At 40.6% G+C, this 13561-nt stretch overlaps 2 protein-coding genes across 2 annotated transcripts in view; one reads left to right on the top strand and one right to left on the bottom strand.

The window, feature by feature from the left end:
- Positions 1-58: 58 nt before the first annotated feature.
- On the bottom strand, positions 59-7051 carry LOC103383585 (TBC1 domain family member 24-like). Its single transcript, XM_008316779.2, has 12 exons — positions 6917-7051; positions 4324-4715; positions 4002-4204; positions 3610-3871; positions 3376-3492; positions 2861-3277; positions 2545-2784; positions 2308-2463; positions 1767-1830; positions 1579-1677; positions 1165-1441; positions 59-1067 (listed from the first exon to the last, which is right to left on the bottom strand). Exons 2-12 carry the CDS (start codon positions 4539-4541, stop codon positions 892-894), a joined length of 2229 nt encoding a protein of 742 aa, XP_008315001.1. The 5' UTR covers positions 4542-4715; positions 6917-7051; the 3' UTR covers positions 59-891.
- The window catches only part of stx8 (syntaxin 8), a 29990-nt gene continuing 22256 nt past the window's right edge, over positions 5828-13561 (top strand). Inside the window, exons 1-6 of the mRNA XM_025058869.1 lie at positions 5828-5955; positions 7044-7143; positions 7228-7319; positions 7623-7733; positions 11800-11933; positions 12886-12978. Coding sequence (XP_024914637.1) covers positions 5939-5955; positions 7044-7143; positions 7228-7319; positions 7623-7733; positions 11800-11933; positions 12886-12978 — 547 coding nt within the window. The 5' untranslated portion in view covers positions 5828-5938. The remainder of the gene's footprint in view (positions 5956-7043; positions 7144-7227; positions 7320-7622; positions 7734-11799; positions 11934-12885; positions 12979-13561) is intronic.

Here is a 13561-nt window from a genome sequence, read left to right as displayed (position 1 = left end):
ACCCGCTCTCTCTGATTGGTGGATACTGGGAGACTTCATATGCAGCGACCAATGACTCCAAGCCGGGACAGCATTGAAACATGCTTTATTCCAGTTTACCCAAAACACACTGCAACATACGAGATTTGGGGCTGAGTAAACTAAACGATTTTTAGTTCAATTAAACCATGTTTTTAATATTTGTTGTTATTCAGTGTTGCTTTGATTTTTATTTTTTATTTTCTTATTTAATATAGCATGGTCATTTTCATTATATTAATTCCCCTTTCTTGATTTTTGTCCTTTCTTTTTGTTTAGGCAGAAGGTTCAGGAAGAAGGTAATATGTGCAATGTTTGATTTATATGTGATTATAGAACTTAGATTAGTTCTATAATATTACCATTACCATCTGACTCCAAATCACTGATCGTTGTATTCAGGAATCAGGTGAAGCCCTGAACAAATGTTTTGCAACAGCTTAAATACAGCTTGTGGGACCATTGTTCGTGCATCAACAACTACCACACGATGTGGCTGTGAGATTCATAGTTGTTAACACATAAAGATACACTGCAGAAAAACAACATTTATTAGGAACAAACTGTTGTACTTTACAGTATTTGTTAAACAGCAAAACAAAAAAAAAACTAGTTCCTTCTGTGAGTCTTACAGAACTTATTCTTGGTATGTTCATTTGTTTGTGTAACTAAAAAAATCCTTGTGTTGTGAACCAATCATCGGGCTTACTTGTAAAGTATTTCAGACATCTGTTAAATACAATTCTTTGTAACTTCTCTGAAAATTATTATACATTATACAATATTTTTAAACAAAAGTTTGAATTCCAATAAACAACATCCTGAGTCATCACTGGTAAAAGGTCATAAAAAGATGCAAATTTGCACTGTAGTTTACTGGGGGGTAATGAGGTGTGAAAAGGAAATAGAGTTCTGGATGCCCCACACTTCCAGGGATTGGATCTTGAAATGTTGCTTGCACAGTGGTGTGCTCTCAAACGTGTCACAGTTCTCTGTGTAACCTTCCTCCAGGTCTTCTTGTAGGAAAATTGCATGTCCTCCATCACCACCTGGAAGAAGATACATACAGTACATCACTGTCAGCTGACGTTACTACAGATCGGTTTAGTATCTCAGTAACTGTGACGGCACAGTCAGTTGACGTACCAATACAGAGATGCATGTCAGTGCCGGCTAAAAACTTGTTAGCTTGCTGCTCCTTGGGTCTCTTTGGCTCCTTTGCATTTGTATTCTCCTCTGATGGGACAGTGAACGGAATGGTCAAGTAGCTGGGATCCTGGACAGTCCCTGCAGGGCAGGTCAGCGTGGTGGTGTCGGACTTAGTGCAGGTGATCAGAGAACTGTCACTTGGCTGTTGTGGAAACACTCTCCTGGTCATAATGTTGACCATTGTCTGCTGGTAGTGCTCCATGCTGGGGCGAAGCTGAAAGAGATGAATTTCAGTTAATGCCTTTTACTTATTTTAATTCAAGAAAAAAAAACTGTAAATAATCACTGAGAATAGAGCTGGTTATGTGAAGATGGCAGTAAAAAAAAGAGATTTGCAGAATTGTGTCTCACCGTGAAAACAAAACATTCTCCAGTTCCAAAGTACGACAGTCTCTCAGGATTATGTTTTCTCCTCTCAGTCAAATCTGTTGATAAGAAGGCACCAAAGACCTGTGAAAAAAAACACCATTTTGTTAGCATTTTTTAAAATTTCAAATCAGCACATATACACATACTGTGTACACGGGTTCACGTGTTACCTCTTCATCCACAGATTTAATGATGAGGACTGCAGGTTCATGTCCCTCCACATGGGAATATAACCTGGAGGAGAAAATGGGTGACAACATCTTTATGTTGTTTTTATTTCCTATTAAATATTTATTAAATAGACTACTTCATTTTGAATACTCTGTAATATTAAATTACATTTTGTTACAAAAGAAGGACAGGGAATAGTTAGACTAAATATATCACAGCAAAAAGGGTTACCGGTTAGAATTCCATTTTAGACAGGTGTGTTTAATCTTTTCACCTTTTGTCCTATCATTTAAATAACAAAAAAACATACTGTGCAACAACAACAGCCACAGTCACCATGAACCAGTAAGTCACACCACAGTTACCCTCACTGCAAACATGTTGATAGTAAAAACACAAGGGTCTATACTACACTGCAAATGTCTGGGGCGTGCTACGAAGCACATACCCAGCTTTGGTGAGCTCAACAATGCAAGTAGGAAGAACAAGAATAAAAAAAGACAACACTTTATGTCTCTGGGATCAACAATAGTTACTCACGAAGTGAGACTTCTTTCATGTTTCATCACATTATAAAGCCTTATCGGACTGAAAAGAGCGAAACGTTCAGGTATCCAGGCCCAGACCACACTCATCTCTGTCCCCGTCACAACGCTGGAGCTGAAGTTCGCAAAGTCCACCGACTCGACCATCTGCCTTCAGAGGAATTAAAACAGCATTAATTAAAAAATTAAAATCAGATTTCAGTTTTGTGTTGACACAGATGTATTAACCAACCTCCTCTGGTGGATGCTGACACCTTTTTGCATGAGAGAGTCCTTGTTGGCGTTGAACAGGAGGTTGAGCTCCCTTCGTATTGCTATCTGGATTTTGAACGCTCTCTCCAGAAGCATCTCTTCCGAGCAGTGGCGAGCTATGTTCTGCACAAAACGTTTCATGTCGGTCCGGAAATCCTCCACGTCTGCCACTCGAGACGACACTGACACTTTGTACAGGCCGAGCAAAGCCAGTGCCACCCTTGAATTCAGTGAGAAATCTGACATCAGAATCAATCACATAGACAGGAGAAATTAGATTAACGTGTTGCACAAACCTGTAGAGAACCTTGTACCCCTCCAGCAGGTAGACGTCCAGCACTCTGATGGCATAGGTGAATGGAAGGTAGGCAAAAATCCACATGATCCAATCAGAATAAAACTCAAAGAGGTTCTGGTGGGAGCTGGCAATAAGCTTACGGATGCCCCTGCAGCACCTGTTAGCAAGGTCTCCGAAGGTCATACAGGAAGCGCGGTAGGTGAGGAAGGTCTGGTCAATGTAGCGCTTGTTGGGGTCATTGTAGCAGATGAGTCGAGAGACGCTGTAGAAACACTCGGCCTCATCCTGGCTGAAGTGGAGAACGAGGGAGACCAAGGCGGGGAGGATGGGGCAAAAGTTCATGTCTGGGAAGTTTTTGCCCAGGCAGAGAAGGATTTTCTTAACTGAGTTGAGTCCTGCCTTGTTGAGACAGTATCTGGATTTGAAAAGAACGAGAAAAAAAATGGATTGACGGACAGTGTCGTGCTGTGGAAATCTGATGATCAGGTTTCTATATGTACTGAACATATGTACCTCGGTATCTCCTCTGCCTCCATGTACTCTGGGACAGGATGACTGCTCATCTTCTGTTCTCCAAAGAGCTTTTTGGACAGTTCATAGTAGACCTCTCTGTCTGAGGAGATGGGGTTGCTGCAGATGTTTTAAAAAAACACCAAGGTCAATTATAACAAACACAGTTTCAATTAAATGTGATCAACACAGTAAAATTACCAAAGCATGAGTGATAGAAATTTGCCCGATCCTCACCTGACATTGATGCTGTGTATGATGTGATAGTAAGCCTTGGCCCTCAGTGTGTGTGGCATGGCCCAGAATCCTTTGCGACCCATGGTCTTCAGCTGCTGGTGTTTACTGGCGAGGATTTGCTGGTATTTATTTGCTGCCTCGGGATCGATCTTTTCCCAGTCCACAAACTGACCGTACATCATTCCAGAAGTGGAGTTGATCTGCCAGTTGTCCAACTCTGAGATGGTTATCATGGACACTGACTTCAGACTGCCTTTACTGCCTGAGAAGAACACAAAAACACGTACAGTTGATCTTCACTCCTTGGATGTTGTCACAGACGGTAAGTGTTCAACATTCATCACTCCTTGGATGTTGTCACAGACGGTTAAGTGTTCAACATATTTTAGTACCATTTAGTTCTCTGGAAGATGAATGTTTGTTTGCTTTCGACTTGGACTTCTTCATGTTGACACGGGCAACAACTACGTTGTCCGTTGAGGTCGCTTGACACTGGTTTAAGGAGCTGGCCCTCTGCCTCAGCGGACTGAACCTGTCAAAGTTTCCTATGTTGTAGTCGGAAAAATGCTCTGAAGTCTCATAGCTGTAGAAGGACCTGAGGAGCAATTGATTCTGTATTATTTATCAATTTGGAATCACATGTTTAATGATTCTAGTATTCTACGATTTTAACACATATTCACGGGTAAATTGAGTATTAAAAATAGATCCTACCTGGAGCGAGGTCTTGGACAGATTTCCTCAGTCTCTGCCGATATCCCATAATTCTTACTCTCCTCTGGGCTGTAATAAGAGCGAGATCTTTGCCGGCTTCTGCCGCCTGCTACGCAGTCCAAGCATTGGTCGGAGGACGGGTGGACTGTGGTTGGAGTCATATTTTCACAGAGGGAAAATTCTGGTGTTCTGGAAATGTCAATCATGTCCTTCTTCATTCTTCATCAACGTAGGAGTGAGGCGCTCATGTGCCTTCTGTTGTCAGCACATAGTAAAGATCAGGGCTTTATATAAGCCTGAGGGCTGTGGCCATGTGACCCAAGCATGCTCTGTTTATGGTGAGTTGAGCCAAAGCCATAATTTGGAACATTCTGTATACTGTATATATGGAACTGTTCAGAGAAGAAAGAAAACAATATCATCAGCACAACTATATTCACAACCTGTATGAACAGAACTTGATCAATAAATACATTTAAACCATGATGTCAAATAACTATTGTGTATAAATCACCTCCAATTAATAACCATATTACTATCTACTACAGATCCTCATGTCTATCGCAGTGAATATTGCGAAATATAAAAAGGACATTTTTGAAAAAATATTCCTAGTTCACAAGGAGGTCACGGAGGAAAAAAACAATTTACCGCAATGGTCCTTCCCTGAAACTACTTCAGGCGAATCCCTGAAATGACAAATGAATCTGTTCCAAGAACTCTTGTAAGAGTTATTATTCCAGACAACAGATATATGTTTTTGATCCAAACAACCACTGTTTGGTTATGAAACATAAAACCTCTACAAGTGCCTATTACATATGTGGGCTTCACATGTATTCATGTTGAAAAACAAAGCCTTTGTCCCATGTGCTCTGACAGACTGGTATTTCTATACGTCACTTTCCATGGAGGTCAGAATCACACAAATCTATGCAAACATACATTAGAATTTAGCCAATGACGTTCTGTGACATATAGAGTAATGTGGCTAAAGCTTATTATATTCTTTTTTATTGTCAAATTAGCAGGTCTGACATTTAGGAAGTAAATTTCCAAAGTAGTGGAAAATTCATTTTGTGTAAGTAATGATTTAATTTTTTTTGTTTTGACCCTCATACTGTATGAACTGTTAGAGGAGGGTTCAACTATCAACAGTGGTATTTAACAATTTTATTACTACACAGAAGAAGTTCTTAGATAATATAACACAGTATTTATAAACATGTTTGCTTTTGTTTTATTCATGACACATGATACTAGAAGCTGATAACACTATTTTAAAAATAATACAAAGGGTATATTTTACAAAATGCGTGAAACTACAATTTGGTTTTTTTAAATGTAATTTGAAGCAAAACAGGCAAAAGTCTCATACATACATATATTTTTTTTGTAGGAAATAATTTAAAAAAAGCAAATTTATACTGTATGCCAGAGCAGTACAATTATAGTGTGCTGGGCAAGAATTTATATTTTCTTTCTTTCTATTTCGCGATAGTGAAATGAATTGTCTTCCTTAACTTGCCGTAGTGACGTTACACCCAAACAAGCTGAGGCTGCTTGAATGTGATCGAACCGAGTGTGTTTTTCTTTTAAAACACCTTTTATCATTATGTCTCAGGACCTTTGGTGAGTTCCGGTACTTCGTTGTCATTATTGTTTGGATTTCCCGAATAAATGACTTAAATATTTGTATAACTTTCGTGTTATTGTCACCGCTTCCTTACGAAGATTTTGGTTAATCTGGTTAATAAACACTCACTGTTGATTTCCTTAATCGACAGATCGTTTTTTATGCTATTAATGTGTGGTTGGGTTTAATGCTAATTGTCTTAATACATTTAAAGCCTTGGTTCCTTACACATAGTCAAAACAGGAAAAGGACAAATGTACAAATGTCACGTGATGAACGCAACGTTGCTATTTGACCGATTCAACTAATTGTACGACCCTAACTTCCTGCTCTCTAATGGGTATACAGATAGGTAAATTAACGTAATTAAGTTTTATTACTTATTTAATTGGGAAACATTCTACATAGGTTTTCGTAGGTAAATATAAAAGTACAGTCAACGCAGTCATGACGCAATAAGCCTTGCCTCATCAGTTTGTTCATCACTTGGAACGTGACGAAGAACTCGCGTATTCTTTTGACGTTTTACTGTAAATTTATTATATTTATCATAATGCCCCCTTTTAATGTACAACTGTTATCCAAGCCGTCCATCTTTTTAAATATGTTATTAACTTTTTATTAATTTATGAATTATTTCATAAAGTTTGATTTTAATGTACAACTGTTATCCAAGCCGAACTGGAGACTTTTGTTTCTTCTGTAACGTTTACAAACGTAGATCTCTCTGTTCCAGAATTAGTAACCTAATATTAAGCATGTAACTGTGTTGTGTGTTAACTACAATTAAATTGCTTAAAAAACGTAATATATCGTCTTGCCTGTAGTATCACACTATATCACAGTATATCTTACTGTTGCCCCTGTATCGTGATGCATATTGTATCGCCAGATTCTTTCCAATACACACCTCTAAAATACACAAAACAACACAAACTGAGCAGTTGATGTTATCACCTGCTCAACACACCTCACTCCTCCAGCATGAACATACCGTACCCACTGACCACACAGTCACATTGAGTGACCTTGAGTCGCTGTTGTCTGTAATAAGACTGTGATCTTTTCTTTCATTCCTTATCAGGTTACAGGACTACGACGCCACGTGTCGCCTGGCACAGGAAATAGCAGAAAACATTCATGAACGAAACAGACAACAGAGAACAGGGGGAAACCCTGCGAAGGTAAGGAATTCCTCTCACCAATGCAGGTCATTGTCCATAGTTTCCTGTGGAATAGACAGACGTTTGTGTGTCCTCTCCTTTCAGATCAACATGACGTTACGAGCATCTCTACAGAAGCTGAAACAGAATATTCCAAAGCTCAAAGAGGGCTTGTTGCGAGCCTCATCTCGTCACATGTATCCTTTTTAAATTTATTTTTTGTGAGCTGTAAAGGACATGAAAATAAAATTATTTGATGGCCAAGGGTTCTTCTGACTTTTGAGTCAGTGTAAGAGAGTGCTGCAAATATTGGAGAAACTATGGGATTAAAAAAAAGTCTCTAGATATAGACAATAAATATTAAGCCTAAAAAACACTTAGGGACGCATGGTTTCGTTCTTTGCCTGTAGTTGCATTTCTTTTCCAGAAGAGGGCGGTAGAACGTTTTAAAAGATTTCCATACAAAGGTGTTTGAGATGATCTTAACGAGGCCTGATCAGAATGCAGTCGGAAGCAGACAGAAGGCAGAACCTGGTCGATGACCTTCTGACCAGGGAGAAGCAGCTCAATGCCACGTTTAAAGGGGAAATCACAGAGCCAGAGAACCCCAGGTACACAACACTGGCCGAGGATTTGAGTTGTAATGAGAGTGAAATGTGTAAAACGTCCAGGCTTAAATATCTCCAAGCTAACGGGAAATGTATGTTTTCATTGAAAGTGTTACATTAGTTTGTTTAATTCTGTCTATTTTAACATTTTTTTAAATGCTTGTAGTGGTAGATTTCCATTTTGAGTCTAGTAGAAACTACTGGTAATTGATTGTTGATCCAACTAATTCTCAACTATTATTAATATCAGGCCATTGCTGAAGTTGCTAATTATTACTTTTCATTACTTTATTCAGCATAATTGAAACACATTGAATTGAATTGAAACGCCAAACCTTTCTCTCCGGGACTTTCTTCATCCACTTGATAGTAAAATCAGGTCCATCTTACCCAATTAAAATTAATGAACGCTCACTCTGTGTCTCTTTCCTTGACCAGAGAGGTCAAGGGCTTACCTTTCTGCTTGGCTGGTACACAAGTGCAACTAATTTTCTGTGAAATCTTTGCAAATCCGGTGCGACCCTTGTGTCGTGACCTCTCCCTGTGCTGTCACTGGGGAGGAAGTGTGTCTGTTTACAGTTTTGACAAGGTGCTGGATTTCATAGCTAATTGTTTTGCAGTGGGAGATTTGCTTGCTTTGCATCGTTGATCACACGTTTGGCAGCCCCCTCTCACCCCCCCCCCCCCCCCCCCCCTCCAGACACACACACTCATCTACACACACACACACACACAAACACAGTGTGAGAACTTCTTATTGCAAAAACTTTTTTTTTTCTTAACACTTTACTACAGACACAGTTTTTGGTGAAAATATGGTGAAAATCTGATTCATCTATTTTTATTTTGTTAATGCCCATAAGCTGAGAAAACTAGTTAGAACCCAGAACCTCAGTATGTCTGTATGTTTTTCCCTCTGTCTTCATTTAGTGTTTTCAGAGTGTATGACAAGGCATCAAGTTCTAAAGCAGTTTATGACCTGCAATAATATTTAAGCTTTGTTAGTAAGAGCACTGAATATATTTTTAACCTTTTTGCCCTTTAAATGAATGTCCAAGTGATTTACCAAATTACATTTTTTTTTGGATATTTTTCAGTAGTGCTCATTAGTAGTGTATCACAACTACTTGTTTGCAAGTGCAAAATAAATAATTAAATACAATTTAGTGACATGTTTTAGCAGGTTAAGGGTGCAAGTCAACACTTTAATAACAAACACCTGAGTGATTAACCTCAGTTAACAGGCTAATTATTGTGGTACACATATTCTCTCTAATTTGTGTTTCATCTTGCAACGTGGGAGGGTGGCTTGTGTAACCCATTCCGACCACTAGTGGTGCTATAGAGCCGTTATATGTTGTACTGAATGCTGTCATTTCGTTCATCTTTATGGGGAAAATCCAAGAGCTTAATTCCTCACTCATCTGACAACTTTCCTCCCGTTGGCGCTGTAGTCGCTCAGCGTGTTTAGTAAATGTTCAAATTTGTATAATGGAGGTGATGTTTGTGTTGGCAGAGAGAAAATGATGTTTTGTTTAACTTCACTCAGTTTGCGCTAGTAATTAGGTGTTTTTTATTTTTATAATTACTGAACCCAAACATTGACAAGACAGACACTACGCTGTGGGTGCAGAGAGTTTTCTGACGAGTCACCCGACGGCAGCAGAGTGAGAACAAACATCACAAGTTTGAGTCTAACCTGTGATGATAACTATCAGTCAGTCAGTCAGTCAGTCACTGCTGCCTTTCCCTGATATCTTAACAAGCTTTTGTTTCAGCACTGATCTCCTCTGATGTGCTTTACTGCCTTTAATCTCGTTTATAGACCACACACCCACATTAAAGGGTCTGTAAAAATCTCAAATGGTTTGTCACCAATAAATTAGCCTAGCATATACAGTAATCATGTGGCGGTGTGGTTTTACCTTTGCTCTGTCTGACCTGAATTTAATAGTGATACGTGGAGGGTAATTTGGATTTGTGGGCCGGGCTCGTTCCCACTGTGTGGTCTTTGAGGAGGGAATGTGGGAGGCGGTGGATTGGCCATGCTTGGATAATCTAATCTGTTTTTACTGAGCATTTTGGGTAGAAGAAAAGAAAATGACGATTGCGAAAGAAACCGTAATCACATCTGAAAACAATGGATTCCGAGCTTCTCAAATCAAGACTAAGCAAAAGTAAGACGAGGCGCCGGGATTTCACCCTGCCCCAGTTCATCCTGTCGGCCCCCGCGACAACCTTTTCCTTGGTTTTCAGTAACCCGTTCCTAGCGTCTGATTGCAGTGGAAACAGTTGTAATTGGTCAAATCTTGCCTGTCCAAGTCACTCAGTCAGGACCCGGGTGCTTAGGCCACGATGGCGGCAGTCTGCTGCTTTGTGGCTGCCAAGAGATGTGCCTGACTGGTTCTGGCGCTCCCTGCTGACTGGTTAATTGGATCTTCACACACTGGGAAGTTGCAGAGAGGAAGTGAAGGGCCTGGCACAGAGAATCACAGTCATCAAACATGTCAGGCAGATTACCCCCAATGCCTCGTTTCACCTACCCCTCTGATAGCATCAAGCTAAGTCAGCAGGCTTGGTAAATGGTCTTACCAATCTTAACTGAGCAGCGACCCTGAGGAGGGTCCACATTTAAGACCCCAGATTCTAGAGATTTATTTTCATGGGGAAGTTTTTAGTTTAATGAAGAGTTCTTGAAATCACATGGTACAAAAGACTTAAGATCTACATATAAACCTCATGACTTTATACCCCTTTACCATATACTGTATGTCAGTGTTTCACAAACTCTTTTCTGTATTTTAAAAGTCACAAACCTTCGCGACCCAAGTCAATAGACATTATTCGTAAACTCCTGGGAAACATGATGCGAGACGACCCAAAAAAACCCCCTCTTGCGAGCCGCGAGTGGGTCGCGACCCACTCTTTGGGAAACAATGCTGTATGTGGTATGTGAAAGTATACCCTTTCAAATGCTATAAACTTTGTTTTTCTCATGACTTTTTTTTTTTGATTCTCAAACCAAATTGCCCCCTAATATTTTCTATGGTACCTGAACGCCCCTCGTTACAGGCATGACACTGACTGGGACCCCTGGGTGGTTAGGTTTCAGGCGGCCATGCTAATCTGTTGGGTTGCCTTTTTTTGGTTGCTATCAGCTCGTTGGTGTTGCTGCACACGTGTGTGTGTGTGTGTGTATTCCAGACTTTGTAAAGATTCAGACCCTGTAGCCTGACGTCTTTGACCAGGCCGGTCCTAATGGACCCATAACCCACTAAGAATGAAAGTATAGTTGATGGCTGAAGGGTTTTTATTTTTTTCTGTCTTTCATTATAATCATTAATAAGTCAACGTACGACTTGGGTCACTTTACTTGTCATTCCCTTTCAGCTTATGTGAATTATTCAGCCTCAGACACAAACACTCCTCACAGACAGCGGCGTGGGTCTGAGACACAGCTTTAAGCCATTAGTAAAAGAACTAAGGGTTTTAAACCATACACACACACACATACGCTGGTGTTTAGCACTTCACAGTGTGGGGAGTTCTCTGGTCTGTCACTTAGTCAGAGTGAAACACTGGCCAGCGCTCCACAAACCTGTGACAGATTTACATGATCTATTTATCCAGTGCACCAGCTAACCTGGTTAGTGTCAACCGGAGAACGACTTGAAAGACTGAACCAGTGAAACAAATAGATGTTCTTCTGTGATCTATAGGTTTGGTCGACATAAAAGGTATTTAACAGCAGTGAGAAATGGAACATGTTCTGTACAGATGTGTCTCTGCTGCAGGATCTGTACAGAGGAGGGTTGGACGTTTGTTGGTGACACAAAGGTTGTCTGTGTTGACTTCAGATTTAAATGATGACCTCGAAAAACAAAAATGGAGTCCACCATTTAGTTGAAGTAGATTTTCTTTGTTATTAATTTTCAATTCCTGCAGCAGTTGCTCTGTTTGAAATGCAACGTAAAGAAACATTCATTTGTCGATTAATCACGATTTAATCCTAATTGGTGTTTTCGTGACCTGACCAAATCTGATGATCGTTTCTGATTTTGTGACTTAGGTCATCGTTGCTGACAGGAGGAGCAGGATCAAGTGGGGGTGTGGCAGCCAACCCCTGGCTGGTCAACGAATCAGAGGAGACCAGAGGCCTCACCTTTGGGGAGATTAAACAGCAGCAGCAACAAATCATTGAAGGTAATTACAGTTGAGTTGACTGTCGTCCAAGAACAGCTTTCTAATGTTTTCTTTCATCGTCACGTTCCAGCGCTATCATGTTTTCAACTTTTCCGTCCTGTTTCTCTTTAATAAAATTACCTTCAAAACCAAACACTGAGTCTTTCTACGACTCTGTATCTCTTGGATGCAGTCCTCTCATATTTGTTAAAAAAAGTGGTGTGTATAGTGTTTCCCACAGTGGGTACTTCCCAAAACAAGTGGAGCCTCTACCGTCAATGTGGAAAACGTACCTTTGTGTGTTTAAATCCAGAGTATTTGCAGCGTTGGCACAGGGAGAGAACACGTAACAACCTTCTGGAACTACATACACTGCGTGTTATCTGTGATCTGGCAGAGGATGATGTAGAAGACAGACTGTCAGCCGTTTTACTGCCTCTTCCCGTTTCCTGACTCTGACACCAGTTGAACACCCACACGTTAGTTCGACTGACTCCATGTGATGCTTTGTTGCTATGACTCTATTATGATTCGGAATCAGACATTCCTGTTAAGACAGTGAAACCAAACCGCGCAAGAGTTGCAACTCCCCTGTGGGATCTTTGGTGCAGTTGAGTAATGTGGAGAGCCTGAACCTGTGTTCATAAAAAATTCATGCGGTAGAAAGTGTATCAAGTTTGGGAACCTACGACGTCTGGTCCATGTTCTCCTCCTCCTCCCTTCTACACTGCTTCCCTTCTTCCCTCCTTTCATCAGCAGATGTGTGTATTGTGGATTCTACCCAACGACAGTTATCTTCTTTTTACACTTCTGGAAACTCAAAAACTTGAGTTCTGACCAGAGCAGCTCTGCGGGTTTCTTGAGTAATGCCCTCTGTGTCTGTGTGTGTGTTACTCTGTTACATCTCTGGCATGGTGTGTGTCTCCCGTTCAAATGTGTCCGATTTTTACAGTTCTTTCCATTCTTCTCTCAGCCCAGGATGCAGGCTTGGATGCTCTTGCAGCTGTCATCAGCCGACAGAAGATAATGGGCCAGGAGATTGGCAACGAGCTGGAGGAACACAACGGTAGAGTTTAGTCTCCACACATCCGTCTGATGCATTCCAGACACATGACACATCGCTGTGTAAAAGCAATCAGAACCACTTGTCCAGCAGTGGAACTATTGCCTCATGTAACATGCTGATCACCATCGACACTGGCTCGCTCGATACCATATACACACACACATACACACTGGCACACTTGGTAACACCAACCACAAAAGCACATTGAATTGTTATTGTTGGACAGATGACCTTGTTTTCACACCATGATTCTACCTCCTCTCTCTCCCTCTCTCTCTCTCTCTCTCTCTCCCCTCCTCCTGGTGCTAAAACTCTTAAATACAAGAGTTCTGTTTCTGGAAAATAGATCTGCTAAGGGCTAATAGAGCTTTTAGTTATTTCTGGCTAAATGCTTCTCTCCAGTCCAAAAATAGCTCCCATCACACATAGGAAGTGTCCCACTGAACGTAGTGCATTATCCTGGGCTCGGAGACCTGGTACCTGAGACGTTAAAAATGTGAAAGATCATCTTTCGTGCGGTCAACTATTAGATCCTTTAATGCATGGCTCAGAGAAGACAAATTGTAGCAGTTAATAGAACAGA

The sequence above is a fragment of the Cynoglossus semilaevis genome, chromosome 9, assembly GCF_000523025.1.
Source record: "Cynoglossus semilaevis isolate Cse_v1.0 chromosome 9, Cse_v1.0, whole genome shotgun sequence".
NCBI classification, from domain to species: domain Eukaryota; kingdom Metazoa; phylum Chordata; class Actinopteri; order Pleuronectiformes; family Cynoglossidae; genus Cynoglossus; species Cynoglossus semilaevis.
This window is presented reverse-complemented; position numbering and strand designations above follow the sequence as displayed.

Coding starts and splice junctions, on each gene's coding strand:
- LOC103383585 (XM_008316779.2), bottom strand. CDS start 4,541: ATGAAGAAGGACATGATTGACATTTCCAGAACACCAGAATTTTCCCTC. Junction 3,493..3,609: donor ATACACAGCATCAATGTCAG/GTGAGGATCGGG, acceptor AAACATCTGCAG/CAACCCCATCTCCTCAGACA. Junction 1,678..1,766: donor TTAAATCTGTGGATGAAGAG/GTAACACGTGAA, acceptor TTTTTTTCACAG/GTCTTTGGTGCCTTCTTATC.